Here is a 24,874-nt window from a genome sequence, read left to right as displayed (position 1 = left end):
ATCTTCAATGAACCATAACAACGTTTCAAAAAGGCTAAGTAGTATGGAAACGATCAAGTCGCGTGGCTGATACTTGATGGTTGTTGCTGACGTCATTGTGTCCCTTACGTGGGACTTTCTCGATTCCCACGTTCACCGTTCACCGTTCACCGTTCTTCAACACCGTTTCCCATCTAAAAGGTACAAAACGTTGATGTTGCCATGTCCGACAGAGTGAGAGAAGCAGTTGTCGCCGAAGCCAAGGACGTCAAGGCAGCCTCTCAAGATGTTGTCAATTCCGGCGCGTACCTTTATCCATTGAAGGTAAGCCCCCTTTAACGAAGCCAGTCTACCGCAGGTTTGAACCTGAATTGAATAAAATTTTTAGGGTCTTATCTATTTTGCAACCCATAAAGATCTCTGGGGCCCTTTTATCTCTCGTGCTGGGCGGACCATCAGTCTAGGGGTGGGCGTCACGACATTCATGTTCTTCTTCACCTACGTGCCTCAACTGGCCATCATGGCCTTTACCAGCGGCCCATTGGCCGCTCTATCTGCTGGCCTGCTCGTGCTGACCGAAAGCTCTACCATCACAAACGTCCTTTCGCGCTCTTTCCTAGTTGAGGATGCCCTCGTTGACACTTTTGATGGCACCCTCGTTGCCCGCGACCAGGAGTCTCTTGTCGCACAAGGACGCCAGATAAAATCTCGATCGGGAGGAAGGGCCGCTGTGGCAAGGTTAGGGAAGACTCTGACTCGACCCCTTGCGCGCATGAGGCCACAGGCGCTCCTGCGAACGTTGATCTACTTGCCGTTGAATCTCATTCCTGTTGTCGGAACGCTTCTATATATAGCCATGCAGGGCAAGAGGGTTGGTCCGGGCCTACACGCTCGCTACTTCCAGCTAAAAGGGTGGGACTCTATCAAGCGGGATGAATGGGTTACAAAAAACCGCGGGGCATACACGGGGTAAGTTATATCTTTTTCAACTTGTGTCCTTGCTCTATGGGTGGTACATGATCTTAACCAACTCCCAGACTAGGCATTTCAGCATGTGCGCTTGAGATGGTGCCATTTGCCTCTATTTTCTTTTCATTCACCAACACCGTTGGGGCGGCCTTGTGGGCTGCAGATCTAGAGAAAGCAACCAAATAGGTGGCGGGCGGGAAGATATCAGAGAAACCCCTGCTCTAGTCTGCACCTGTGGGTATTGGTTTAACAGAGGGAAATATTCTTATTGAATAACATCAATTGGTCAGTATTTACAGACCACAGCCTGGATTCGTCCTCCACGGTGCTCACTAGCAGCTGATGCCCGAAGGAACGTTCTCACAGCTGCTGTATGTTTCACCTCCAGTAACAGTAACGTCAGTCCAAGTCCAGTCAGAGCAGGCACCACTGCCACAGACAATAACGATGTTGTAGGCACTCGAATCAACTCCGTCGCTGCCGGAGACATTGTCGACAGTCAGATCTGTGATAGGAATGCCGCTTGTCGGACTTCCCTTGAGATCGCCGCCATCATAGTTTTGCTCAATGAGAATACCATACCTGAACACTGTCGTCAATACCCATAGTCCTGAAGTGTGTGCAACTTTCTGACTTACCCGGAGATAGAACTCAATGTGATTTCGGTGTAGGTCACGCCGGTGATCTCTCCAGTATCTCCCTCGGTAGCTTTAATGCGAATACCTGAGATTTGTGTTTCATTAGCTCAGAAACGTTCTGTGGGCATAAAAATTCGTGTGCTTCTTTACCATTGACAGAGCTTTTGACTTCTGAGTTTTTGAAAGTCACCGTGCTTACGGTATTATCGCTCCTTCCTCCAACACTTCCAATGGACAACCCATGACCTCCACTGCAAACTCCATTCTCGAACGTGATTTCCTAGCGGGAAGTGTAAGCACCTTGATTAAATATATATGGCTTTTTCTATGACTTACCGTTCCCGAGTTAACTGCAACGCAGTCGTCTTGGTTATACACATTGGCACCCGTAATCACGACGTTAGTGCTGTCCCCAATATCAAATCCGTCCGTATTAGCACCCCCTGCTGTATCACCAGCTTCATTGTTAATTGTCATATCCGTGATAGTTAAACCATCGGCATTGTCGATGCTCACAGCCTGGACTGGTGTATTCTCAATGTAAAGGTTCGTGATGCTCGACGAGGTCAGATCATGAGCATAGAAGAACTTAGGCTTCGTCTTTCCACCATTGCTGCCCTCGCCATCCCACCAACGCGATCCATCGGGATTCAGAGTTGCACCACTAGCACCTTCGATGGTAATTCCAGTTCCCGATATCTGAAGCAGAGGTCCATCCCATTCCTCATAACCCCAAGTAGTCTCTCCTTCGAAAATGACCTATGGGTGTATACTTAGCGCAGTCGGAGAAAAGAGGCGAGACGGACGAAAAGGGGAAATGAATGGAGAAAAAATTTTGATGAGCGAGCATATTTGCTTGGCCTTACCGTGGTATCATCTTCCAGGTCACTGAGATCAAGAGTTACACCGGATGGCACGGCGATACTTGACAGGACAATGGTAGAGCATGACTTCTGACTAGCGCTCGCAGAAGAGGCTCCATTAGAGCCTGAGAATGTGCAACTGGTAGCTCGTTTTGCTAGATTTGCATTCGGGGCCTCCGTGATAGCGGGACCGGCGACTGGTGAAGCCAGCGCGCATGTTGCCAGGGCAGTAAACACCAAGGCACTGAGGAGCTTTGGCATTGCGATTTGAGATGTATGAACTTCTTGATAGTATGTTCTAGAGCCTTGTTTTTCCCTGTGCTGACGAGTGCGATCAAGCTGCCGTATATATAGAAGTCAGGGCTAGATGGTTGTCCTCCAGTCAAGGACAAGTGCTTCCGTGTTTCCGTGGAGGAGTTCCTCGTTTATCCTCCAATAAATGGAGTTTTCACTAACTCTTCCTTATTGTATTTGATTGTACTCAATAATGCCGTGTCTGAATAAAGCATCCCTGAACTATTGAAACTGGGAGGAAGAGTCTGCAGCATAGTTTATGTAGAAGGCAGCGAATGGGAAGAATTTCCCCGCCGGAGCTAACGAGACTAATTATGCCACTCTACTCCAGACAAACCGAGGTAGCGTTTAGGCTATTGAAATATTCCGTCCAATTGTAAGAAGGCCCGCGTTTTTTTTCAGGAGTGTGCGATCGTCGTTTCTGGACCTTTGTGGCCTAATTTCGGTGTTTCTTTTTACCACCAGTCTTTTATTAATGCGAGACATCCTCTACACCCTCGGAAATTAGATGGAACTGCAGGTTCCCCCACGCCACACATTTGGCGACGTCACATCCTTCGCGCTTCTCCTTATCAAACAATTGGAATCCTGTCGGCAACCCCCCGGCAACCCCCCCGCCCTCCTCATTTGAGATTGTAGCGCTGCGGCGAACCACAAGGTTCGAGTGATGAATACACCCATGCTCATGACGAAACGAGAAATAATTCACTTTTAAAGTATAGTTGTTAGTACCACCTTGGAGAAGCGCCAATGTGTGATACAATTTCCACCAATTGTAAATTGTCGTTCCCCATAGCCCCTTCTTCAACATCCTATCTTAAATGGTGCTTTCACCTCATGTCTTCGTTGGTGGTTGTCAGGCAGTCAGATATAAACAAGAAGGGACAGCCATCAACATTTCACAACCAGCATACGTCAGCGCAGGCAAATAACTGAATTCGTCAAGCACCATGCGGTTCTTTCCTGTCTTCATGTGCACTATTGGTGGCGCCTTTGCCACTAGCCGCATCACACCACCAAGTGGAAGTATTACAGTTTGTTCCTCGGGATGCAACTATTCTACGGTGCGTGGTTCCTCCCAAGTTCCGTTAGGATTCGGCTGACTGTGAGGGCCAGATACAAGCGGCAGTGAGCTCGATTTCGACGTCATCAACTTCAGCTCATAGTATTTTCATCTATAGTGGTACCTATACCGAGCAGGTCACTATTCCAGTTATTTCTGGGAAGCTCAGTATTTACGGGTATACAACTAATACTGCAACGTATGCCGACAATGTGGTGAATTTGGAGTGGGACTCCAGCCTTGCCAGCGGTGCGGCCGATGATGAGGAGACCGCCGCCCTCATCAATTTATCTCCAAACGTAGCAGTATACAACATCAACATCAAGAATACGTACGGCGAAGGGAGCCAGGCAATTGCACTTTCTGCGTATAACACTCAGCAGGGCTACTATGGGGTCGGCCTATATGGCTACCAGGACACCCTTCTGGCCGAGACCGGCAACCAGGTCTACGGCTATTGCTACATCCAAGGCGCCGTCGACTTCATCTTCGGCCAGCACGCTAGGATATGGATCACCAAGAGTGATATCGCCGTCAGCGCTGGCGGCGGTTGCATCACTGCCAACGGCCGCTCGAGCTCTTCGGATGTGAGCTACTATGTCATCGACGAGTCCACAGTAGCCGCTGCCTCCGGCTATAACGTCAACGCCGAGACCGTCTTTCTCGGCCGGCCGTGGTCTGAGTATGCCACTGTCTGTTTCCAGGAGACATCGCTATCCGATATTATTAACCCGGCCGGCTGGTCTGAATGGAGCACCAGCGAGCCAAATACGGAAGATGTGACATTCCTGGAATATGAAAATACTGGTGCCGGAGCGAGCGGTACTCGTGCCAATTTTTCGACTAAGCTGTCATCGGCAATTTCTATCAGTACTATTTTGGGGACCGATCATGCCGATTGGGTGGACACTTCTTATATCTGAAAAAGAAAGATTAGAAGAGAGAAAAAAACAGCAACGCAGCGAGAAGCGTCAAGGTCTGATACTATTTTTGTTATATACAGCGGCATCGGTGGTGAGCAGTATGGGCACTCCAAAGTTGCTGTCGGTCGATTACTTATGACTTTAGAGCTGCTAAAATGAGCCTACATGCAGTATCAATGGACTTAAATCGTAGACTGAATCAGTCGACACCCAACCTACAAGTAAGACCACCGAGTTGCCAGGTTTATTTCCTGCGTCAGATTCTACATGTCAGAGTTATAAAACCGCGTCTGCTGTATCATTGCTCCGGTTACTCCATACTCTACATATCGGAATAATATGTCATATGGAACAACTCATACATTTTGATGTTCCCAAGTCTCTGCTACACACAGGTCGTGCGGGAGTATAGTCCCCCGCCGGGACGTCATTCTTCCGGATGTCGTGGATAAAGGCATGAAATGCGTCCTGCAACCACAAAGCAAATATGCAATATGCACACTCTATCCATAAATCAGAAAGAGTATACCCGTCCCTGTTCTGGCGGAATTCCCGAGTCAGCGATGTAATATTTAATTGCCAAGCTGATCGACAAGGACAAGGCGATCACTGATCAAGATATTCCTCGAATCACGGAGCTAGTAGCCCAGGTACGGTTTCAGATCTTCAGGCCATCTCTCCGTGGTTGTTTTAGTATTGATTACCAGACTGATAATTATATGATTTCTCCAGCTTCGAGATTTTTATAAGGCCATGGTTGAGCAAACTTGTCTATGAGAGGAAATTCGCTAAACCACAATACCACAATAACATCCCCTAAGATCATGGCAACTTCCTACCTCAAATCCCTCATAATTATCACAACCCTCACCCTTACACTAGCGCACCCAAACCCATCACGCATCTTCCACGCTCGTTCATCAATCTGCACCCCAACTGCTGGCGGGTCCGAATCAACTGACGACGTCCCCGCCATCACATCTGCAATCCAATCCTGCGGCGATGGCGGTACAATTGTTATACCGTCCGGTAGTACGTATTATTTGAACAGCGTACTCGATTTCTCCGGATGCAGCGAGTGCGACTTTCAGATAGAGGGGCTTCTCAAATTCAGCTCGTCGACAAGTTACTGGGGAGGGAAGACGGCCATGATGAATGTTGAAGATATTGATGGGATTAAGATTCGTTCTGTGACTGGGAGCGGGGTTGTTGACGGTAATGGGCAAGATGCGTAAGTATCTCCTTTTTCTTCTTCTTCTTCTTCTTCTTCTTCTTATCTTGTGTTCTGGTTATCAAATCCTGACGCTTTGTGCTAGTTACGATCTCTTCGCGGAAGATAGCAGCTACCAGCGCCCGACATTGTTGTACATCACAGGTGGGTCTAACATTCAAGTATCAGGTTTCCGACAGAAGAACCCGCCGAATGTTTTCAACTCTGTCAACGGCGGCTCTACGAATGTTGTCTTCTCAGACCTGGAGCTGGACGCTGCGTCCAACAGCGACAATCCACCCAAGAACACCGATGGGTTCGACATCGGCGACAGTACCTCAGTCACACTTACCAATATCAAAGTGACTAATGATGACGACTGCGTAGCTTTTAAGCCCGGTGCAGACGGAGTCACCGTGACCAGGATCACCTGTACCGGATCGCACGGCCTTTCCGTTGGATCGCTAGGCGAGGGTTCAGATGACACCGTCAAGAATGTATACGTCTCCGGTGCGACGATGATAAACTCCACCAAAGCAGCAGGAATCAAGACGTATCCCTCAGGCGGAAGCCATGGCGCATCGACCGTGACGAACGTGACATGGACGGAAATCACAGTCGAGAATTGTGACTATGCGATCCAAATTCAGAGCTGCTATGATGAAGATGAGAGCTATTGCGAAGAGTATCCCGGAAACGCTGACTTGACGGATGTTGTTTTCAATGCGTTCAGTGGAACGACGAGCACCACTTACACACCTGTCACTGGCAATCTGGACTGTGGCGCCAACGGGACATGTGGCGTTACTGTCACCGATTATACAGTGAAATCGCCGTTGGGAGCAGGGGAAGTCCTGTGTGCGAATACGCCTTCGGATCTCGGGGTAACTTGCACTTCTGGTGCGTCGGGGTAAAGTTATCTTTTCATATCAAGTGCAACTATGGAAAACCAGCAGTCTATACAGTTTTGTGGGATACAATTGAGAGATTTTTCATCATTTATGTCGCTATCAGCCAGACCAATATCATACATCTCGAATCTGCAGCTCAAATCCTGCGGTAAAACTGCTCAGCCTTTGCAAAAGCACCAGTCCACCTCAGATCAACTGCATGCTGCAACATTTACATACACTGATCGTAAATTAAGAATCGGAGATCCAATCTTAAGGACCACTTATGTAGACACCCAATTTAGAAACCCTCCCATTCCTTCAGAGACAGCTCATATCATCCCAATGACTCCCTGCGATCCGTCTCCCTCAGCGAGTTGTAGATCTGCTTGTAAATCGCAGCCGCAAATCGAGGCGGCACAGCATTGCCAATCTGCTTGCGCGTTTCTCGCTCCGAGAACTGGAATTCCAGTGGAAAGGTTTGTAGACAGGCAAACTCCCGGGTGGTAAAGACTCTTTTCCCGGTTGGGTGGTAGTTGTACTCGCCTCCGCTGCAGGTGATGGTTCTTGCCGGGCCATGTTCGTCATAAGGATTGCGATATCCTAGCAGCCGGTAGCGTTCAAGGGCCGAAGGGAGATCATGGTCGTGCGCATCGTCTGGAATATTGTTGATAGCGGAGTAAATTGACGAAAACGGCTGAAGACCTTCTCTGTCTCCGTGTGTCGGGGGAGGAAACGCTGGGAGAGCTTCGCCGGGTCTATGAAACGGACTGCGTTAGTGATGAATGACATAAGTTGAGGGGGTTCAACTTACCCAGCAGCAATTATGCATAGTCGCTTGCGTGATTGGGGAACTCCATAGTTCAGACAATCCAGAATTGCCCAGCGCACTGAATATCCATTCTCCACAAGATCGAGAAGGACTCTTCCGAACACGAGCTTGTGTCTCTCTGCTAGACCGTAGGTCTCCTCAATCGTTACAACTCGCGGCTTCGCTCGAAGGAGGTTGTCGCAAGAGAACACACACGCAGAGTTGGCATCATCACGGTCGCAATTGACGGTGTGTGCGGGTGAGAATGGCTGGCAGGGTGGGGAGCAATGAAGGACATCGACTCTGAGAAACGCATCATCGTTGGTCAGAAAGTCATAGATTGATGCATTCTCGAGCAAGACGCCGGGAAAGTTCCGCCCATAGGTACTAATGGCGTGCGTACTCAGATCGAATGCCCACCGAATACCCAGACCTGCCGCTCGAGCTCCACAAGACAGACCGCCAGCACCGCAGAAGGCGTCTCCGAAGGTGTACGTGCGGGTCCCCTCGTCGGTGAGATCGACGACGGAGGGATTTTCAAGGTCGATCGGTGCTGGGGGAGTAGATGATTGCTCGGCCTCTCCGAATGGTACTGTATGGCCACGCCATTCAGTTCGCAGATCAGCCGAACTCATTCGGCAGCCTTCATCGGCCTCTTCATAGCTGAGGTACTCGATGGCATATTCATCCTTGGTAGTGCCAGCCACATTCTTAGGTATGAAGGCGAGCTTGAGGCGACAGGTCAGATCCGTGTGGCTGATGGTGGTGCGAATGTTCGTTACGCGAATATTGCAAATCCTCTTGACCTGATTGAGATACACGGGCTCGTTCTCGTGAGTAACCCAGACAAGCTCGTAGTATCTCTTCGGGATGCCATGCTCGACATGACTCTTGATGCGAGGGTCCACGTTCGCAAAAAAAAGGCGCCCTTGAAATATCACTTCCCCGGCCTTCTGCAGCACCTTTTCAATGCGCAGAAAGGAATCGTCCTGTAAAAGCACCGAGACGCCCGGTTTGTAGACGACATAGTTTACAACAACCTCTGGGATTTCCCTTGGCTGTTGTTCCACTTGTTCCAGCTGCTTCAAGTATTCGATGTATTCGTCATCCGTCATGAAGACATTCGGGTTGAAGCCACTGATGCGGCATTCGCGAGTGAGTTTGTCAGGCAGGGCAATCTCGACGTCGTCTTCTTGAGTAAGATCGATGATTTCGGTGGAATCCCGAGAGTTGGTCGTCTCGGTTGACGCATTTTCGGCTGTAAGGTGTTCATCGTTAGAGAAGGGGGGTGATTATCAGGAAGAAGAAGATTACCAATTGCTGCAGGTTGTCTCTCAGTCCAGTAGTCTCCAGTAGCAATGAAGATGCTCATAGTCACTGATGAGTCTGCCTCAATGTCTTGAAATGTCTGGCGCGATGATGAGGCAGATGAAGGGTGAGATGATTGGAAATGCATGGTCACTTGTCTGAAACAAGACTGAGGCCAAGGAGAAGGTAATTTGGACTTGGGAGTGTACTGCGTCCTTGATGAGATCTTCAGACTGTACACAAATCCAAGGATCGTGTGATGGAGGTAAGTGGTAGCAATGAGGTGGTCATTGGAAGAAGATGGTTGCAAGTTCAGGATAGAGGGGGAGGCCAGATGGTGTTACTGCTGGAGAGGCCCTGCTCAATCCTGCCTGCTTCATCCACTCTTTCAAGTCTCTTTGCTCTCACAGGCAACAAAGCGAGGTTGGCATGAAAGTTACCCACATCAGACAATGCACACAAGATGTGCCTAGACATACCGCCAATTTTAACTTTCCTCTTCTGCTGAACCATCGTGAATAGTTGTATGAAGTGAGAGGTTGTGTTGTGTTGTTCTCCTCGCTCAGTCCGTCCGTTATACTTCATCCCCACGTGACCCGGCTGAGTCATCCCGGCACCGGACCCGAAAAATTTGCCTGCTGAGCGGAAAAGGTGGAACAAATTCACTACGATGGGCCTTTCTCTTCCTCTTTTGCTCCTGGGTCTCTTGGGACTGCCTGGTGACTGCCTGACTGTCATTGATCTGCCACGTTAACTATCCTCTGGTTCTTGGTGAGTATTGCCTGTCTGCATCTACACCCCTCCCCCACCATCCCCTCTATGATGAATTTCGGTTTTTTTTATAGATGTTAGACTTCCTAAGCATTTTTGCGGAGAACACCCGATCTGATCGATGACTTACACTTTCACATTGACACACAAATCCATTGGTAACTCTGGTGCTGACCACTTCAATCGTGACAGGAACCATCCCCCGCGTCAGTATGTGTGGCATCATTGCTCTGATCCAGGCGAATCCGTCGTCGGCCGCCGCCATCGATCTCCACGAGGCGCTCTACCTCCTCCAGCGTGAGTAGCAATCATATGAGGATGTTTGGAGAATATTTTCTGATGTATATCTGTGTCGTGTTACAGACCGTGGTCAAGATGCCGCCGGAATCGCCACCTGTGCCTCTGGGGGTCGCATCTACCAGCTCAAGGCCAACGGCATGGCTGCCAAGGTCTTTCAGGATGGTGCCAAGGTGGCCAACCTGCCAGGCTCTATGGGTATCGGACACCTGCGGTACCCGACCGCCGGCAGCAGCGCGAATGCCGAGGCGCAGCCGTTCTACGTGAACAGCCCGTACGGCATCTGCTTTGCCCACAACGGCAATCTGATCAACGCCCCTGAGTTGAAGAAATACCTCGACCTTGAGGCGCACCGTCACATCAACACCGACAGCGACAGCGAGTTGATGCTGAACATCTTCGCGGATGAGCTGAGCGAGACCAAGAAGGCTCGGGTCAACAAGGAAGATCTCTTTGCCAGTCTGAGCCGCATGTACACACGTTGTGAAGGTGGCTGGGCCTGCACTGCCATGCTGGCCGGTATGTCGCTCCAACTCTGTCGCAAGAATTCAACTAATAAAGGCTCCAGGCTTTGGCGTTCTTGGTTTCCGTGACTCGTACGGCATTCGGCCATTGGTCCTGGGATCCCGTCAGTCCCTGGATGGCCCGGGTATGGACTACATGATGGCCTCCGAATCCGTTGCTCTGGACCAGCTGGGCTTCAGCAACCACCGCGACATTCAGCCTGGAGAGGCAGTCATTATCCAAAAGGGTGGCCAGCCGGTCTTCCAGCAGGTTGCACCCAAGAAGGACTATGCCCCCGATATTTTCGAATACGTCTACTTCGCCCGCCCAGACTCCGTCATGGACGGTATCAGCGTGTACCGGACCCGGCAGCGCATGGGCGACCGCTTGGGAGCGCGCATTTTGGATGTTCTGGGCCCCGAGGTGGTCAAGGATATCGACGTCGTGATTCCCATTCCCGAAACCTCCACCACATCCGCGACCAATGTCGCGCAATACCTGGACAAGCCATACTGCCACGCATTTGTCAAGAACCGCTATGTCTTCCGAACTTTCATCATGCCTGAACAGAAGACCCGGCAAAAGGGCGTCCGCCGCAAGCTGAACGCCATGAAAGCCGAGTTCAAAGACCGAAACGTGCTGCTTGTGGATGACAGTATCGTGCGCGGTACCACCAGTCGGGAGATCGTCAGCATGGCCCGGGAGGCCGGCGCAAAGAAGGTGTATTTTGCCAGCTGTGCGCCGGAAATCACCCACGCCCACATCTACGGCATCGACCTGGCATCGCCCCAAGAGCTGGTCGCCCACAACCGGAATGCGGATACTATTGCCTCGCATATCGGCGCCGACAACGTCATTTTCCAAACCCTAGAAGATCTCAAGGACGCCTGTGCCGAGATCACGCGCGAGAATGGCCTGCAAGAACCCGTGAACTTCGAGGTCGGTGTCTTCTGCGGCAGCTACGTGACCCCGGTGCGGGATGGCTACTTTGCGCACCTGGAAGCGCTCCGTGGTGAGGGCCGCAAGATCAAGGCTGTCGATCAAGCTAAGGATGCTGTGGCCCATGGCTTCGCAAACGTGACTGACTTCGAGATCGCTGCGAATGGAGTCACTATGGATACCAATGGCAAGATCGTGCCGGCCTCAATGATGGGGTCCCCCGTGTTGAATGGATCCAATGATACCGTTCGCGCCGAGGAGGACTCCAAGATCACTGACCGCATGGATATCAGCATCCACAACATTGCTGATCACCCATAATGATGATGATGATGATGGTGATATCTTTGGTGGGTCCTTTTTTGCATCTGGAGTCTAGGCGTTGTGTTTGTCTGTAGATATCTGTGTGTTATCTAGAAGGGGGTTTCTTTTCTCTGGTGGTGATCTACGTCTCGTCTCTCTGAAATTAATACCCCCGAGTCTTGGAATGTGAATAAATCGATGAAGACCAACATGTCTCACGTGATGTCTATCAGTAGATCTTGGTCGGCCAGTAGAATCCCATCTTTCCATCCTCATCACCTGCTGCCAGACACCCACTCCATCAATCCATCCCATTGCTGGCATCCATCCCAAGGAGCAGTGACGGATGTCTGGCCTTGTCAACTACCACTCTTGTGCGCCAGCTCGTCTCTCTCACAGACATTGAAGAGTCCCGATCATCCAAATTCATCATAGCCATTCTCATGACAGAAAATCCATGTGAATTCCATCTTGTCTGAACATCAAAATGGCTACTCACATGACCCGTTCTGCTGCCAAAGCTGATGCGGCTGAGGCGGGGCTCAATGGAAAAGATGCCCCTGCACCGCAGGCACCCGATAAATCCAACTCGACCAGCAGCAAGAAAATCACTGCAACAAAGGCTGCCGGTTCCAAAGCACCAGCTTCCAAGCGAGTTACCTTTCAGAAACAAAGTAAAGAGCGGCAGAACTCCTCCGCGCCATCGCCTTCTGCAGGTCCCAAGCGACCAATTGGCAAAAAACCTGCCTCCACGAAGCAACAGAAACCTGCTCTGGCGCCCACCAATGCTGACGAACTACCCCACAATCTGGGCCCAGCGATAATCCCTATCTCTGTCGATGCTGGTACCCCTGTCTCTACCAATGGATCCGACAAAGAAAATCAGGCAATCAAGGTGGATGACACTGACGAGCTAGCGGCAGAACTTCAGCAAACAGACAACAAATCCACAGATGCCGTGCTCAAAACAGAGCCAGACACCAAGACCAAGATCAAGCAGAAAGCCAAAAGAGGTCCTTACGGTCTAACACCCGGCAGAAGTCCATTTTCGGACTGGACTCATCCCACAGCCGAGGAATGCGAAGAAGTCAATCGACTCCTGTCCAGTATCCATGGAGAAGCCACCGCACCAAAAACCATCCCCGAACCATCCTTGACAGTCACAGGCTGCGGTGAAGTGCCCTCTGTCCTAGACGCACTCATTCGGACTCTGCTCAGCGGCGCCACCACGGGCGCCAACTCCGCCAGGGCATTCAACGGCCTGGTGCAGCGATTCGGAATTTTATCTGAAGGCATCGGTAAGGGCAGTGTGAACTGGGATGCTGTACGACAGGCACCCGTCAAAGATGTCTTTGAAGCTATCAAGAGCGGCGGGCTAGCGGATGTCAAGAGCAAGAACCTCAAAGCGATTCTGGATCTGGTCCACAAGGAGAACCAGGAGCGACGCGATCAGCTGCTGGAGAAGGGATCTGTGGGCAATAACAATGGACCAGCTATTTCAACAAAAATGCAGCCTGTCAAGGTGGAGAAGGACAAGGAATACGAAATCGCCTGCGCAGACCAGAACGTCCTCTCGCTGAACCATCTGCACAACTTCTCGTCGGATGCAGCCATGCTGGAACTAGTCAAGTATCCCGGCATCGGGCCCAAGACAGCAGCATGTGTGATTCTGTTCTGTCTTCAGCGCCCCTGCTTCGCCGTTGACACGCACATCTTCCGCATCTGCAAGTGGCTGGGCTGGTTGCCGCCCTCGGGTCCTGTCAACGAGGTCGCGGCGTTCAGTCATCTGGAGGTGTGCATTCCCGATCACCTGAAATATTCGCTCCATAAGCTCTTTATTCAGCATGGCAAGTCTTGTCCCCGGTGCCGTGCTGCTACGGGGCAGTCGAGTGCGGGTTGGGAAGATGGGTGTGTTATTGATCATCTTGTTACGAGGACTGGGAAGCGGAAGGCTCCTGTTCCGGTGAAGGGAAGCGTGAACGTGGCTCGGAAAAAGGGTGGCAAGGGGAAGAAGAAATATGAGGAGGTACCTGAGGAGGATGTCGAGCTGGATGACGAGGAGAGTGAAGTGAGTGAGCTGAGCGATGAGTTGACTGAGTGATCTGCTGCTGGGAGTGTGTTTCTTCACTGTCGGTGCTCTGGGCGAGATGGTGGCTCTATTTTTATATGTTCAGTATATATACCCTGTCGTGTCATGATTATTAGCGTACCCCGATGACTTGCTTGAGATAATTCTATATTTTGTGTTGCTTCAATGACCTTTTTTTTCTGTTCAATTGACTCCATTAATTGCATAGATCTGGAGGTGCCCCTTATCGCACCACATCTATCGGGAAAAAAAAGACCGCGACCACCACCATCTTCACATTCCTCCAACCCACCACTCCCGCATCCCGAGGGGCTCAATTGCACATCGACACCCCTTTCTTTGAGGATGGACTGTCTCCTCTCCCTCCTTCCGACTTGCGTGCGGTCTCTCGCCGAGACTCACGCGTCGACTCTCTCCACAGAGCAAGCCCAGTTCATCGGAGTCGCGTTGGTCTCCCTCGCCGCCGTGTACTTAGGGTACCTCTATATCCTGAGTCGCCGAGAAGCATCGGTATCATTCAATGTTCCTTTGCCGGCTGAGGTGCGCAAGAGCACGCCCGGCAGACAATGGGAGGATGCTCAGGGGCAGGAGAAGCGGGTGTTGGAGGATCAGGTTTGCGGGGTGAGTTCTTGACCATGGATTCGGGAGAAGGCTCAAGCTAATTACTTTGTGCTATCAATGCAGAAATGGAACGATAGGCTTATCATGAGCTACTGCCCCGCGGACGGACGTGTTCTGGGCAACGGAATCAAGCCTGCAACTGTGGAGGATGTCAATAGAGCAGTGCGGGCGGCGAAAACGGCACAGGTCGAATGGGCAGCGACTAGCTTCGCAGAACGGCGAAAGGTGCTGCGTACGTTGTTGAAGTATGTCCTCGATCACCAGGACGATATCGTCACAGCATGCTGCCTCGACTCCGGCAAAACCAAAGTGGACGCCTCGTTCGGCGAGATTCTCGTGACGGCCGAAAAACTGAAGTGGACCATCGACCACGGCGAAAAGGCGCTGACACCAGAACGCCGGCCGACCAATTTCCTCATGATGTACAAGAAAAACATGGTCACCTACGAGCCGCTGGGCGTGGTGGGCGCATGCGTGTCCTGGAACTATCCCTTCCACAACTTCATTGGTCCTGTGATCAGCGGTCTTTTCGCGGGCAATGCGGTCGTGGTCAAGCCGTCTGAACAGACGGCGTGGTGCTCGGCTTTCTTCTTGGACATTGTGCGCGGCGCGCTCGCGAGCTGTGGCCATTCGCGGGATCTGGTGCAAATGGTCGTTTCTCTTCCTGCTGTTGCCGATACCATGACTTCGCACCCGGATATTGCCCATTTGACCTTCATCGGGTCGCGCCCTGTGGCGCACAAGGTCTGCGCATCTGCCGCCAAGTCGCTTACCCCTGTGGTGGTCGAGCTGGGGGGCAAGGACCCGGCTGTCATCCTGGACGATGCGGTGACGGTTCGGAATCTGGCCTCGATCTCCTCCGTGCTCATGCGCGGCGTGTTCCAGTCCGCCGGGCAGAATTGTATCGGTGTAGAGCGTGTCATTGCTCTCCCGGGTGTATACGACCGTCTCATCGAGCTCGTCGCTCCACGCATCCAAGCCCTCCGTCTCGGCTCTATTCTCCTAGACACGGCCACCACCCCCGACATGGGCGCCATGATCTCCCCCGCGTCTTTCGACAAACTAGAAGCCCTCATCGCCGCAGCTGTTGAGCAAGGTGCCCGCCTACTCGCCGGCGGCAAGCGGGAAAACCATCCGCAGCACACCCACGGGCACTACTTCACCCCGACGCTGCTGGTCGACGTGACGCCAGAAATGCAGATCGCGCAAACCGAGCTCTTCGCACCTGTCTTCCTCCTCATGCGCGCCGAGTCCGTCTCCGACGCGATCTTCATCTCAAACTCCACGCCCTACGCACTCGGCGCCAGCGTCTTCGGCCACAACCGCCGCGACGTGCAAGCCTGCGTCTCTGGCATCAGCGCGGGAATGGTCGCCATCAACGACTTTGGCAGCTACTACGCGGTCCAGTTGCCGTTCGGCGGTGTCCGCGGATCCGGATATGGTCGGTTCGCGGGCGACGAGGGCCTGCGTGGGATGTGCAATCTCAAGGCTGTCTGCCAGGATAGGTTCCCCCGTCTGGTAGGCACTGCCATCCCGCCCAGAGTGGACTACCCTATCCAGAAACGGGATGGAGTCGCGGGTGCAAAGGACGGTCTGTCTGCGTGGGAAATGTGTAAGGGTGTTGTCGAGACAGGGTATCAGTTGACGCTGGGTGGGCGTGTGGCCGGGATTATTCGACTGTTGAGGAATATGTAATGTAATGTGATGTGATGTATGATCAATATGTTGTATTTTAGTGTTGAGAAAATCATGTATCATTGACTCGAATCTATCCTGCAACGCTCCAATGTCCGCTAAATCAGGTCCATATCTGGGGAGGATCATGACGGCAACAGATCATACACACATTCATACACACGGCACACTTCCGTAGTCTTTGGTCACAGGGTCAAAAAACGTCTCCTCCATCCAATCGGGCATATCTGTCATCGGACCAGCATACGGCTTGATAACCTCCTCCAAATACCTCCTCCCGGTCTGAGTTATATAAATCAACTCCCCACAATTGAACAGCTGTTCACGATATAGCCCGTCCGACTGCTGCACATTTTTCAAATGGGCCGGGAAAGAGAGCATGAAATCGAAGAACCAGTGGGCAAAAGCGCGCGCCTCGTCTGTGCCGCGCTCAATGATTTCAACCAGCCACTGTGTAATCTCCTCGTCGTCTGCTGGGATTGACTCGGCGCTTGCGCGGAAGAGAGTCTGGAAAAAAGTTGGGTCGAGATTCTGCCGACTGACTCGTGCGGCGGTGCGGAAATGGTCCGAGGGGATGAGGTAGATTTCTTTGCGCTTCACGGAGTGGCGGGTCGCGAATTCATCGATCTTGAGCAGACAGGTCAAGGCGTTGAGGTTCCGCTGGCGAATGGCGATTTGCACTCCGTGGTGCAAGGCTACATGGTCGACCTCCGGTACCCTGGGGGTGTGCGTGCCGCCATGAAGCCACGGGTTAAAGTAGAATCCAGATGTTATGCGCAACATCTCGAGGAAATTTGTATGCTCCTCTGAGAATCCGCCACGACGGCGGCCCTGGGTGAGATGGGTTGGGAGCTTGAACAGACTCACGGCGGGGAAATTTGTCGGGAGAGAGATTGAGATTACGACAGCGAGCAAAGGTTTGACACTGAGTGTCAATACCCGTCCACGCTCGTCGGAACCAGTAAAGGCATGGCAGCCATCATATTCTCCAGCGAGAATACTGCGCAAGTCACACTCTTTGTCTGGATCCATGACAATGCCGGCGCCGAACCAGTGGCGGCGAATGGTCAAGGTCATCAGGGTTGATAGCTGTGCGTGGACGCGGTCTAGGGTGCACCATGCACACCGAAAAACACCATCCTGTAGCCGAGCGCGTTCAGCGCTGCGCAGAGGGGTGTATTCCAATGGTGCGAAAATGCGCGCAATGGCCGGGTCGGGAGGGGTTTGGACATCCTGGATATCATCATCCCAGAACGCGAGCAGGATCAAGACCCGGTAGATGCGCTCACTAGAGACTGCAGCTGCAAGAGCGGGCGATGCACGCGGGAAGTTCATGTTCAGCGAGCGCAGGAAGATCTGTTCGATGATCTCCACAGGCAGCGTTTCCAGCAGCGAGAGGCGATGCTCGCGTGGCGGCTGCTGCTGTTGCTGGTCACGGCCCGGACGTCGTGACGGACTACGAGTCCTCCGTGACTTTGCTGGCCGGTCCCGCGGACTCAATGTGCCATTGATGCGTTTCGATGGACGTGCTGGCCGGCGTATGGTGTTTGCAGGTGCCGGCGGTACCTTGGCCTGCGCAAAGTTTGGCCTGGGAGGCGCAGAGTGCGGCCTCGGAGGGGTCGGTCGCCTCTCCGCCGGGTCTGCGTCCTTCGGCATCTGCTTCACCATCGCTGTAACCGGGCTGCTGTTATGCCCGGTAGGTATCTCGACACTGGGGATTTCTTGAATGATGTCATGTGACCGAACACTGATGCCCTTCTCAGTCATCGATCAGTTCCAGTTCGATCCATACCCAAAGGGGCATTGGGCCCCACCGTGCCGTTTATTTGTGATGCCCTCATGTCTTGCTTGGCTTGCTTCATCCTCCATTTCCCCAACACTTCGATACAGGCGCTGGAGGAAGGTAGCGCAGCAAAAGCTCTGTGGCAGAAAGCTGAGCTATGGGGGATTCAGTGTTGATGTCATGATGAATACTATCTGTCAAAATCTGTCACGCTCGAAAGATGTCATAAGGGAGCCCCAGTTCAACAGCCGACTCGGCGGCATTCTCTGTCGATTAATCTCACCATTGAATTGAAGCAAGAACCAAAAATCGCTTTAGTTCCTCTTCCCAAGCCGCCGTTTCCGGGGCCTGTCTACAATTCATCCATATAATTCATTCTCACGTGAATTCGATATAGAATTGAGACCTGCGACAAACCCGCCAAGTTTCATCAAATGTGCGCGCGAGATGGGCCAGAAGAAGCAGGATGACAAGGTTGACATTTAGGGCGACTGAGAATAAAGCACTTGCGCTTGGAGCCTTTTGTTGGTCTTAAGGCGGTGTTAGAGCGACGCTACGCGGATTTACATGTAGAGCTGACTAGACTCGTGCACACTGTAGTATCTTCCTCACGGTGGGACTTCACCATTACGGAGGATCTCCAACTGGTATTTTCCTGTGGGCCAGGGAGAATACCCCAAACGACACCAAGCACCTCGCACATCTATCACTCACCATTACGATGGCACTACTTAGAGGGCCGTCCTGCTTGACAACTGTCCATTCGGTCGGTTAGTGGACGCTTGAGAAAAGACTAAGGGTCGAAGATACTGCAGATGGTCAATGGCCTCTGATTGATTTAAAAGAAGAGAGTGAGATCCTCACCTGATAACAGCCGCATACAGGGGAAGTACGCAAAGGCGTTCATCTGGTTGCCTTGCAAAGCGACCGAGGCGAGATGAACACTATATGTATGAAAACCATCGAGTAAGTAGGATTTTGAACAAAAGGCCGGTTTAGTTTCATATTTTCATAATATTCCTCCCAGCTAAGGTCCGTCTGATATTTTGACCAATCCGTAAGCAAAATAGTTAAAACAGAGTCGGGATCTGCAAACGGTATGCATGTCATGGGATGTTCTCTGTTTTGTACAGTTTGCAGATCCTCCGGTTCGAACTCCACATCCGCGGTTCGGGTCTAAAAATATTAGAACCGCATTTCGACCCGCGGTTCTTGCGGTTCTATTACGAGCGAGGCCTGCCTGTGCCCATGGTGGGGTAGGAAAGATTCGACTGTCGAGTGACATTCAGCGCCCACTCACTCGTGGCGGGGAACCTTGATTGGATACGGGACCATGGACGTACCCATTCTGCACTTATCTCTAGAATCTCGCACGGCAGTGTATCTAACAAGATGCCCAGAGTAAGTCGGCAAGGGTCTCCGATTGCGAGAAGCGGGCATCATGACTTGTTGCGACCACCACTGTCATTGCAGGTTCGTTGAATTTCAGCCTTGGTTGAGAAGTTTGCGATTTCGTGATGATGTATGTATCGGGGCTGTGGCGCGTCGTTCGAGAACCTTTCTATCACGCCACTTCTCTCATGATCTACCTTGGGGTCAAGAATTCTTGACCTAGGCCGATCTATGCTCGATTGGGATGCTTCTAGTAGCTTTGTAATTGAAGGAAATGTTTCAAGGAAGCGATCGGAATGTGAATATTCACATAATAGCACTCATCTCATTTTCGCCGCTGAAACATTTTCACCACCCCATATAGTTGTTTCAAATCCCCCGTTTTTTGAAACACACGCTGAGATAGCGAGACTTGTGCAGGATGGATATACCCTCCGTCAATCAACAATTATTTGGTGTGGCACGCAACACGACCTTAAGGGACCAACAACCCTCACTTGATGAGGTGTTGAACAATGAAGCTCCCTACCCTTATACGCTCGAATCCTTCGCAGCCTATATGTCCCAAGCACACTGTCTTGAAGTCCTCGAGTTTATACTAGAGGGCAGACAATATAGGGACATCTATGAACAATATAGGGACATCTATGAAGTTCGCTCGGTAGTTGTGGGATCTCCTGTGTCTCCTCCCCGTCGCAACTCACGGGGATTGCTTGAGCTCTGGCAGCAGCTACTATCAACCTATATCCACGAGGGATCGCCACGAGAACTCAATTTAGGAAGCAACAAACGACAGGACTTGCTCGCATATCACAATCCGAACAAACCTCCAGCTCCCGCAGCACTTGATATGATTGAACATGAAATGCTTGATCTTCTCTCAGTGTCGATTTTTCCATCCTTCTTGAAATGCATTTTATCGACACAGAGTGCCGCATCATGCCCGGCTGCTCCCTATGGGAATGGGACGGTGTGTATCAGTTCAGCCGTGCTGTCACCGTACGACGGCCAGAGGAAAGCCAATCAAAGGCCTTCTCTTAAGACCATTTCAGTGAAGGCCAAAGGGAGCTTCAGATCGTTCAGGGAACCTGCAGCTAAACATAATGCCGGCAGCAGTTCCCGTTCCCTTCCCCTCGATGATTTTTCGATGGCCGTGAACATACACTCGGTTCCAAAAACTAGCAGAATTGGTTTGCCAAAACTACGTACAATACTGGGTTTGCAAAGTCGGAAAGAAAAAAGAATGCAGATCTCATAAGTGGAGCAGCGGAAATCGCACGTCCTTCATAGTCAATATAGAACTTCCAAGCGCCTGATTTGGCACTTACATCCCCGTTTTACGCCCAACTCCCGGTGAGCCGCTCGAAATCACTCGACGCCGGCCATGTTTCAGGTAGCGCCCAATAGGCCGGGATAGTTAAAAGCCCAGTATCGCAACCAATAGTCAAGTACTGAATGCAAAGAGAATAGTAAAGGGACATCTCAATGATGGTGGGGCCTCAATATTTCGCCACAAGGAAAAGCCACCATCCGAATCACCCTCAGGCGGCTCCGAGTAAGTTCCACTCGGGCTAAAGAATGCCTTATCTTTATCATAAGTTCGGGTGCGCCACTCCTGAGCAGGACTGTCCCTAGGATTACCTAGCCCATACGGGCTAGTGCTTCATCATAGTTATTGCGTCATTGATACAGCTATATGGAAGCGAATACATATTCTTTATATGAGATGCAGTTTTTCTTATCAAATGCTTTGATATTATTTTCAATACGGGCACGGATAACCTCTCAGGATGGAATCAGGACGCAAGAAATCACAGCCTGAAGTAAAGCTTTGGCTTACACCCCATCACAAGCAGAACGCTGACAGTAATTCATTCAGCCACTCTCTGAAAGTGAGAGACGTGAGTTCAGCACTTACGAAAAGCGACCGCGCGGAAATTTGCTTGGCAAACATTTCAAGGTACTTTTGGTCTCCTTAAATGCAGTTTTGAGCTGACAAGGGGAAGGAGCGGAGGTACTTTGATTCCGGTGATTTCGCTCTCTCCGCGGCTCAACAAGTAACCGACAACGGCGCCATTCAAACAGGCAAAGTGTATCCTCACCGCGAGAGCATTTCGCATCCTTATGCTCCTGTCCCAAGCGCGAGTAACGTTGACCAGGACGCCAACGAGGATTTGGATTGGAAGACCGCCAGTCCAGAAAGGAGCCATCTCCGCCAGCACACAGATACTGTACCTGAAGACTCCACCACGTATAAGGAGGAGAAGAGCAACCCTACCTTGCAATCTGAAGATGCAACTTGACTGTTGGAATGTGACGGGAATAGAAAAGACGAATCCGACCTCCCAGCAGTACATACACCATACACCATACTCAACAGCCAAAAAGATCACCACGACAGCTATGATAATGAATTTTTTTTCAAAAAGCTCAGGGCAGAGATAGAGAATGAGGTACACGCCTAACTTGGATTATTTTCGCCATATCGTGATTCTTGAACTTCGAAAGCACAGCTCACCTCCAGATCGAACAATCCCAGTCTACTACATGATGCGTCAAATAACTAGGTTTAGACACCGTCCAATGGAAACTGAGGATCTCCTCCCTTCCTTTGAAGCCTAATTGGCTACCGAACTTGCGTGGATGTCACACGCACCGTCCGAGAGGCAAAACGGAATTCGGCCCGTGAATCGAGATGAAAGCGGCCCCGTAGTTCTGGACCGATCTCACTTACAGTTAATAAGCCAGACGTCTTTCCGCTAAACAGCGAATCCCGATCGTCACTTGAGGTAACTCCAGCTAGATTTTACCTAGAGTTTTTGACTGAAAAAATATATATACGTCCCATCGTTATTATTGTCTCTGAGCAAATATTACTTCCTATCGGATATTTCGCTTTTAACCATGACGTAAAACCTACCACGGCGCTTCCTATCAACATGTCTGTTAACGGTGCAACTACCAATGACAAGGCACCAGTCCATGAACAAGATGCTCATCCAGCCCACCATGAGCGACGGCTGGTCAATGTGCAACCCGCCCGTCTAGATGTCCTGCAGCCGAAATACGCTCGAACGATCCAACATGATGCCGAGAACCCAGAGGCGCATGGGTGGTATGCATCGTGCAGTAAGTGCAATGTTTCCACTCACCGCTCAGATCAATTCTAAGCGCTCGAAACTTGTATTTAGTTCACAGCTTTGGGCAGTGCCTCGGTTTCTGTGGCGCCTTTCCGTGCTGCCTCTGCTGCCCCAACCCATTCAAGCCGGTCAACCAGGGCCAGGTCGGCCTGGTCTCGAAGTTTGGACGGTTCGCGACACCCATCTCCGGATGGCATCCTTGGAGAGTATTGCTGACTTGAACGCGCAGCTTTGAACGGTCGGTCGACCCTGGGCTGGTCAAGGTGAACCCGCTCAGCGAGCACCTGAGGACGGTGGACGTCAAAATTCAGATCGTCGAAGTGCCTCGTCAGGTCTGCATGACCAAGGATAATGTCACCCTTCACCTCACCTCGGTGATTTACTACGGGGTCGTCTCCCCCCACATAGCCGCGTTTGGCATTACGGACGTGCGACAGGCGCTCGTCGAACGCACCCAGACCACGCTGCGCCATGTAATCGGAGCCCGCATCCTCCAGGATGTCATCGAGCGCCGGGAGGAGATTGCGCAGTCGACATCGGAGATCATCGAGGAGGTTGCCGCCGGCTGGGGTGTCCAGGTTGAATCCATGCTTATCAAAGACATCATCTTCAGCGATGAGCTGCAAGACTCGCTCTCCATGGCTGCGCAGGCTAAGCGCATCGGTGAGAGCAAGGTCATCGCTGCTCGCGCCGAAGTCGAGTCGGCCAAGCTGATGCGTAAGGTACGATGGCAGCTACCAATCTTCTGTATAGCATTGCTAACCTGTTTTTTCAGGCTGCCGATATCCTCTCTTCTGCTCCGGCCATGCAGATTCGATACCTCGAGGCCATGCAATCAATGGCCAAGTCGGCGTCAGCGAAGGTGATCTTTTTGCCTGCGTCCGGAATGAACTCGGCTGTGTCCCAACAACTGGCTACTACTGATACTGCCGGGGAGGGTCCCAGCGGGTACAGCCAAGAGCAGCACGAGGATGGATTCCAGAGTGCGATGAAGGCGCGCATTGTCGAGGATATCTAGCCGGATCGCTCATCTCTGCGGCCGTCGTGTTGTGGATTGTTTATAGGAGGATATAACCAAATCGTTACGACTTGGACGCACGGACGGGGAGAAGCGGACGGGGAGCCGCGTTGGCTTGATGTTTGCATTGTTTCACTTGCCCTGTACTTAGTCCAATCGGTCGTCCAAAATGCAATTTCAGCCTTGAAGAACAGATTCACCGTTTGTGGAGCACACTCGCGTCGACCCTTTTCCGACACATCCAAAACAGACTCGTACGAGTGTGGAGGTAAATGACTTCGAAAACTACTATATGCCGACATACACTCATTGACGTCCATCTAGAGCCGGTCGAGCAGCTAGGAAATAAGTCCCGACACGCAAGCTGATTGGCGGAAGTCCAGCCGCAGCCGGGCTAGGGCAGGCCAGTCACGTGGAGTTTGGGAATATCAACTGACGTCATTCCACTGTGGGGTTGCAGGGACAGGAACCGAGTGTCGAGCGCGCACGGCGGTCGGGAAATAAAGCAGAACTGGCGAGATGGTCGATCTTTGTCTCGGCAGACCATGGCAACATCGCAACGGCGCAGATCAGTGGATAGGTCCAGGTGTTACCGGGCGAAATCAAGGAAAGCGTCACCCGAGATGACGGAATGTACAAAGCCTGATTGTAGGGAACACGCCCTGTCCACTTCGCTGCCGTGCACATCACTGTCGCTATTATTATTTTCTAAGTCTACGTCAACTCCTCAGCCCTACCACATACCTGTGGCAAAATACTTCCTGGTGGCTTGCTTGTCCATCTTCACCCCTTTCAGACACCAACTTCCCAGCTTGTTACGTACCACACCTACATCCACTCCGTTGCAGGAACCCTGTTTGCCCCTGTGGACCTCTGGTCTGGTCTACCATTTAAGAAAGACCTGCCGGCGGTGACTTGCGTTTCTTTTTCTTTCAGAATGCGTCCTTTCAGTGATACTTCAACCCACACAACCGCCTCCTCCAGTTCTGGCTCCAGCATCTCCTCCAAACCAAAGCCTTAAACAAACCCAACCACCAAAAACAAGAACAAATCATTCAAAATGGGTGCCGTCGTCTCGTGTGTATGTCTATCTACTACTCCCAGAACCTTCTTCCCGATTCGATCAGTTATTAACATCGCTCTCTCTCTCTAGATCCAAAGCGTCTTCCGCGCCATCGGCTCCTGCATCATGGCCGTCGTGAACGCGATCGGCAGCGTCCTGCATGCTATCATCGGCGGCGTCGTCGCTGTCATCGGCGCCATCGTCTCCTGCCTGACATGCGGATCCTGTGGAAAGCGAAAAGGAGGGGGTAGGTCGGCGGTATGATCAACGGGAAATAGCCAGATGATGACTGGCTACGAGTTATGATTTAT

The 24,874-nt window shown here is 51.5% G+C and overlaps 10 protein-coding genes across 10 annotated transcripts; 7 read left to right on the top strand and 3 right to left on the bottom strand.

Moving 5' to 3' along the window:
• Positions 1-201: 201 nt before the first annotated feature.
• PFLUO_LOCUS3167 (uncharacterized protein) lies at positions 202-952 on the top strand (the record flags this gene model as incomplete). The annotated part of the gene is made up of 2 exons (XM_073780384.1): positions 202-303; positions 368-952. 2 exons carry the CDS (start codon positions 202-204, stop codon positions 950-952), a joined length of 687 nt encoding a protein of 228 aa, XP_073637244.1.
• Positions 953-1,280: 328 nt separating this feature from the next.
• Positions 1,281-2,710, bottom strand: PFLUO_LOCUS3166 (uncharacterized protein; the record flags this gene model as incomplete). The annotated part of the gene is made up of 5 exons (XM_073780383.1): positions 1,281-1,530; positions 1,587-1,671; positions 1,737-1,866; positions 1,923-2,345; positions 2,453-2,710. 5 exons carry the CDS (start codon positions 2,708-2,710, stop codon positions 1,281-1,283), a joined length of 1,146 nt encoding a protein of 381 aa, XP_073637243.1.
• A 983-nt stretch (positions 2,711-3,693) lies between these two features.
• On the top strand, positions 3,694-4,729 carry PFLUO_LOCUS3165 (uncharacterized protein; the record flags this gene model as incomplete). The annotated part of the gene is made up of 2 exons (XM_073780382.1): positions 3,694-3,807; positions 3,860-4,729. The coding sequence occupies 2 exons, from the start codon at positions 3,694-3,696 to the stop codon at positions 4,727-4,729; spliced, it is 984 nt and encodes a 327-aa protein (XP_073637242.1).
• Positions 4,730-5,880: 1,151 nt separating this feature from the next.
• Positions 5,881-6,853, top strand: PFLUO_LOCUS3164 (uncharacterized protein; the record flags this gene model as incomplete). Its single annotated transcript, XM_073780381.1, has 2 exons — positions 5,881-5,960; positions 6,046-6,853. The coding sequence occupies 2 exons, from the start codon at positions 5,881-5,883 to the stop codon at positions 6,851-6,853; spliced, it is 888 nt and encodes a 295-aa protein (XP_073637241.1).
• Positions 6,854-7,166: 313 nt separating this feature from the next.
• Positions 7,167-9,012, bottom strand: PFLUO_LOCUS3163 (uncharacterized protein; the record flags this gene model as incomplete). Its single annotated transcript, XM_073780380.1, has 3 exons — positions 7,167-7,587; positions 7,644-8,898; positions 8,955-9,012. The coding sequence occupies 3 exons, from the start codon at positions 9,010-9,012 to the stop codon at positions 7,167-7,169; spliced, it is 1,734 nt and encodes a 577-aa protein (XP_073637240.1).
• Positions 9,013-9,931: 919 nt separating this feature from the next.
• PFLUO_LOCUS3162 (amidophosphoribosyltransferase) lies at positions 9,932-11,780 on the top strand (the record flags this gene model as incomplete). Its single annotated transcript, XM_073780379.1, has 3 exons — positions 9,932-10,016; positions 10,083-10,535; positions 10,585-11,780. 3 exons carry the CDS (start codon positions 9,932-9,934, stop codon positions 11,778-11,780), a joined length of 1,734 nt encoding a protein of 577 aa, XP_073637239.1.
• A 469-nt stretch (positions 11,781-12,249) lies between these two features.
• On the top strand, positions 12,250-13,863 carry PFLUO_LOCUS3161 (uncharacterized protein; the record flags this gene model as incomplete). The annotated part of the gene is made up of 1 exon (XM_073780377.1): positions 12,250-13,863. One exon carries the CDS (start codon positions 12,250-12,252, stop codon positions 13,861-13,863), a length of 1,614 nt encoding a protein of 537 aa, XP_073637238.1.
• Positions 13,864-14,196: 333 nt separating this feature from the next.
• PFLUO_LOCUS3160 (Meiotic Sister-Chromatid recombination aldehyde dehydrogenase) lies at positions 14,197-16,167 on the top strand (the record flags this gene model as incomplete). Its single annotated transcript, XM_073780376.1, has 2 exons — positions 14,197-14,472; positions 14,536-16,167. 2 exons carry the CDS (start codon positions 14,197-14,199, stop codon positions 16,165-16,167), a joined length of 1,908 nt encoding a protein of 635 aa, XP_073637237.1.
• Positions 16,168-16,320: 153 nt separating this feature from the next.
• Positions 16,321-17,835, bottom strand: PFLUO_LOCUS3159 (uncharacterized protein; the record flags this gene model as incomplete). Its single annotated transcript, XM_073780375.1, has 1 exon — positions 16,321-17,835. The coding sequence occupies one exon, from the start codon at positions 17,833-17,835 to the stop codon at positions 16,321-16,323; it is 1,515 nt and encodes a 504-aa protein (XP_073637236.1).
• A 4,446-nt stretch (positions 17,836-22,281) lies between these two features.
• On the top strand, positions 22,282-23,500 carry PFLUO_LOCUS3158 (uncharacterized protein; the record flags this gene model as incomplete). The annotated part of the gene is made up of 4 exons (XM_073780374.1): positions 22,282-22,471; positions 22,534-22,651; positions 22,712-23,204; positions 23,258-23,500. The coding sequence occupies 4 exons, from the start codon at positions 22,282-22,284 to the stop codon at positions 23,498-23,500; spliced, it is 1,044 nt and encodes a 347-aa protein (XP_073637235.1).
• Positions 23,501-24,874: the final 1,374 nt, after the last annotated feature.

Source organism: Penicillium psychrofluorescens, assembly GCF_964197705.1.
Source record: "Penicillium psychrofluorescens genome assembly, chromosome: 2".
Classification (NCBI taxonomy): domain Eukaryota; kingdom Fungi; phylum Ascomycota; class Eurotiomycetes; order Eurotiales; family Aspergillaceae; genus Penicillium; species Penicillium psychrofluorescens.
The sequence above is the reverse complement of the archived record's forward strand: the minus strand, read 5'-3'. Positions and strand labels throughout refer to the sequence as shown.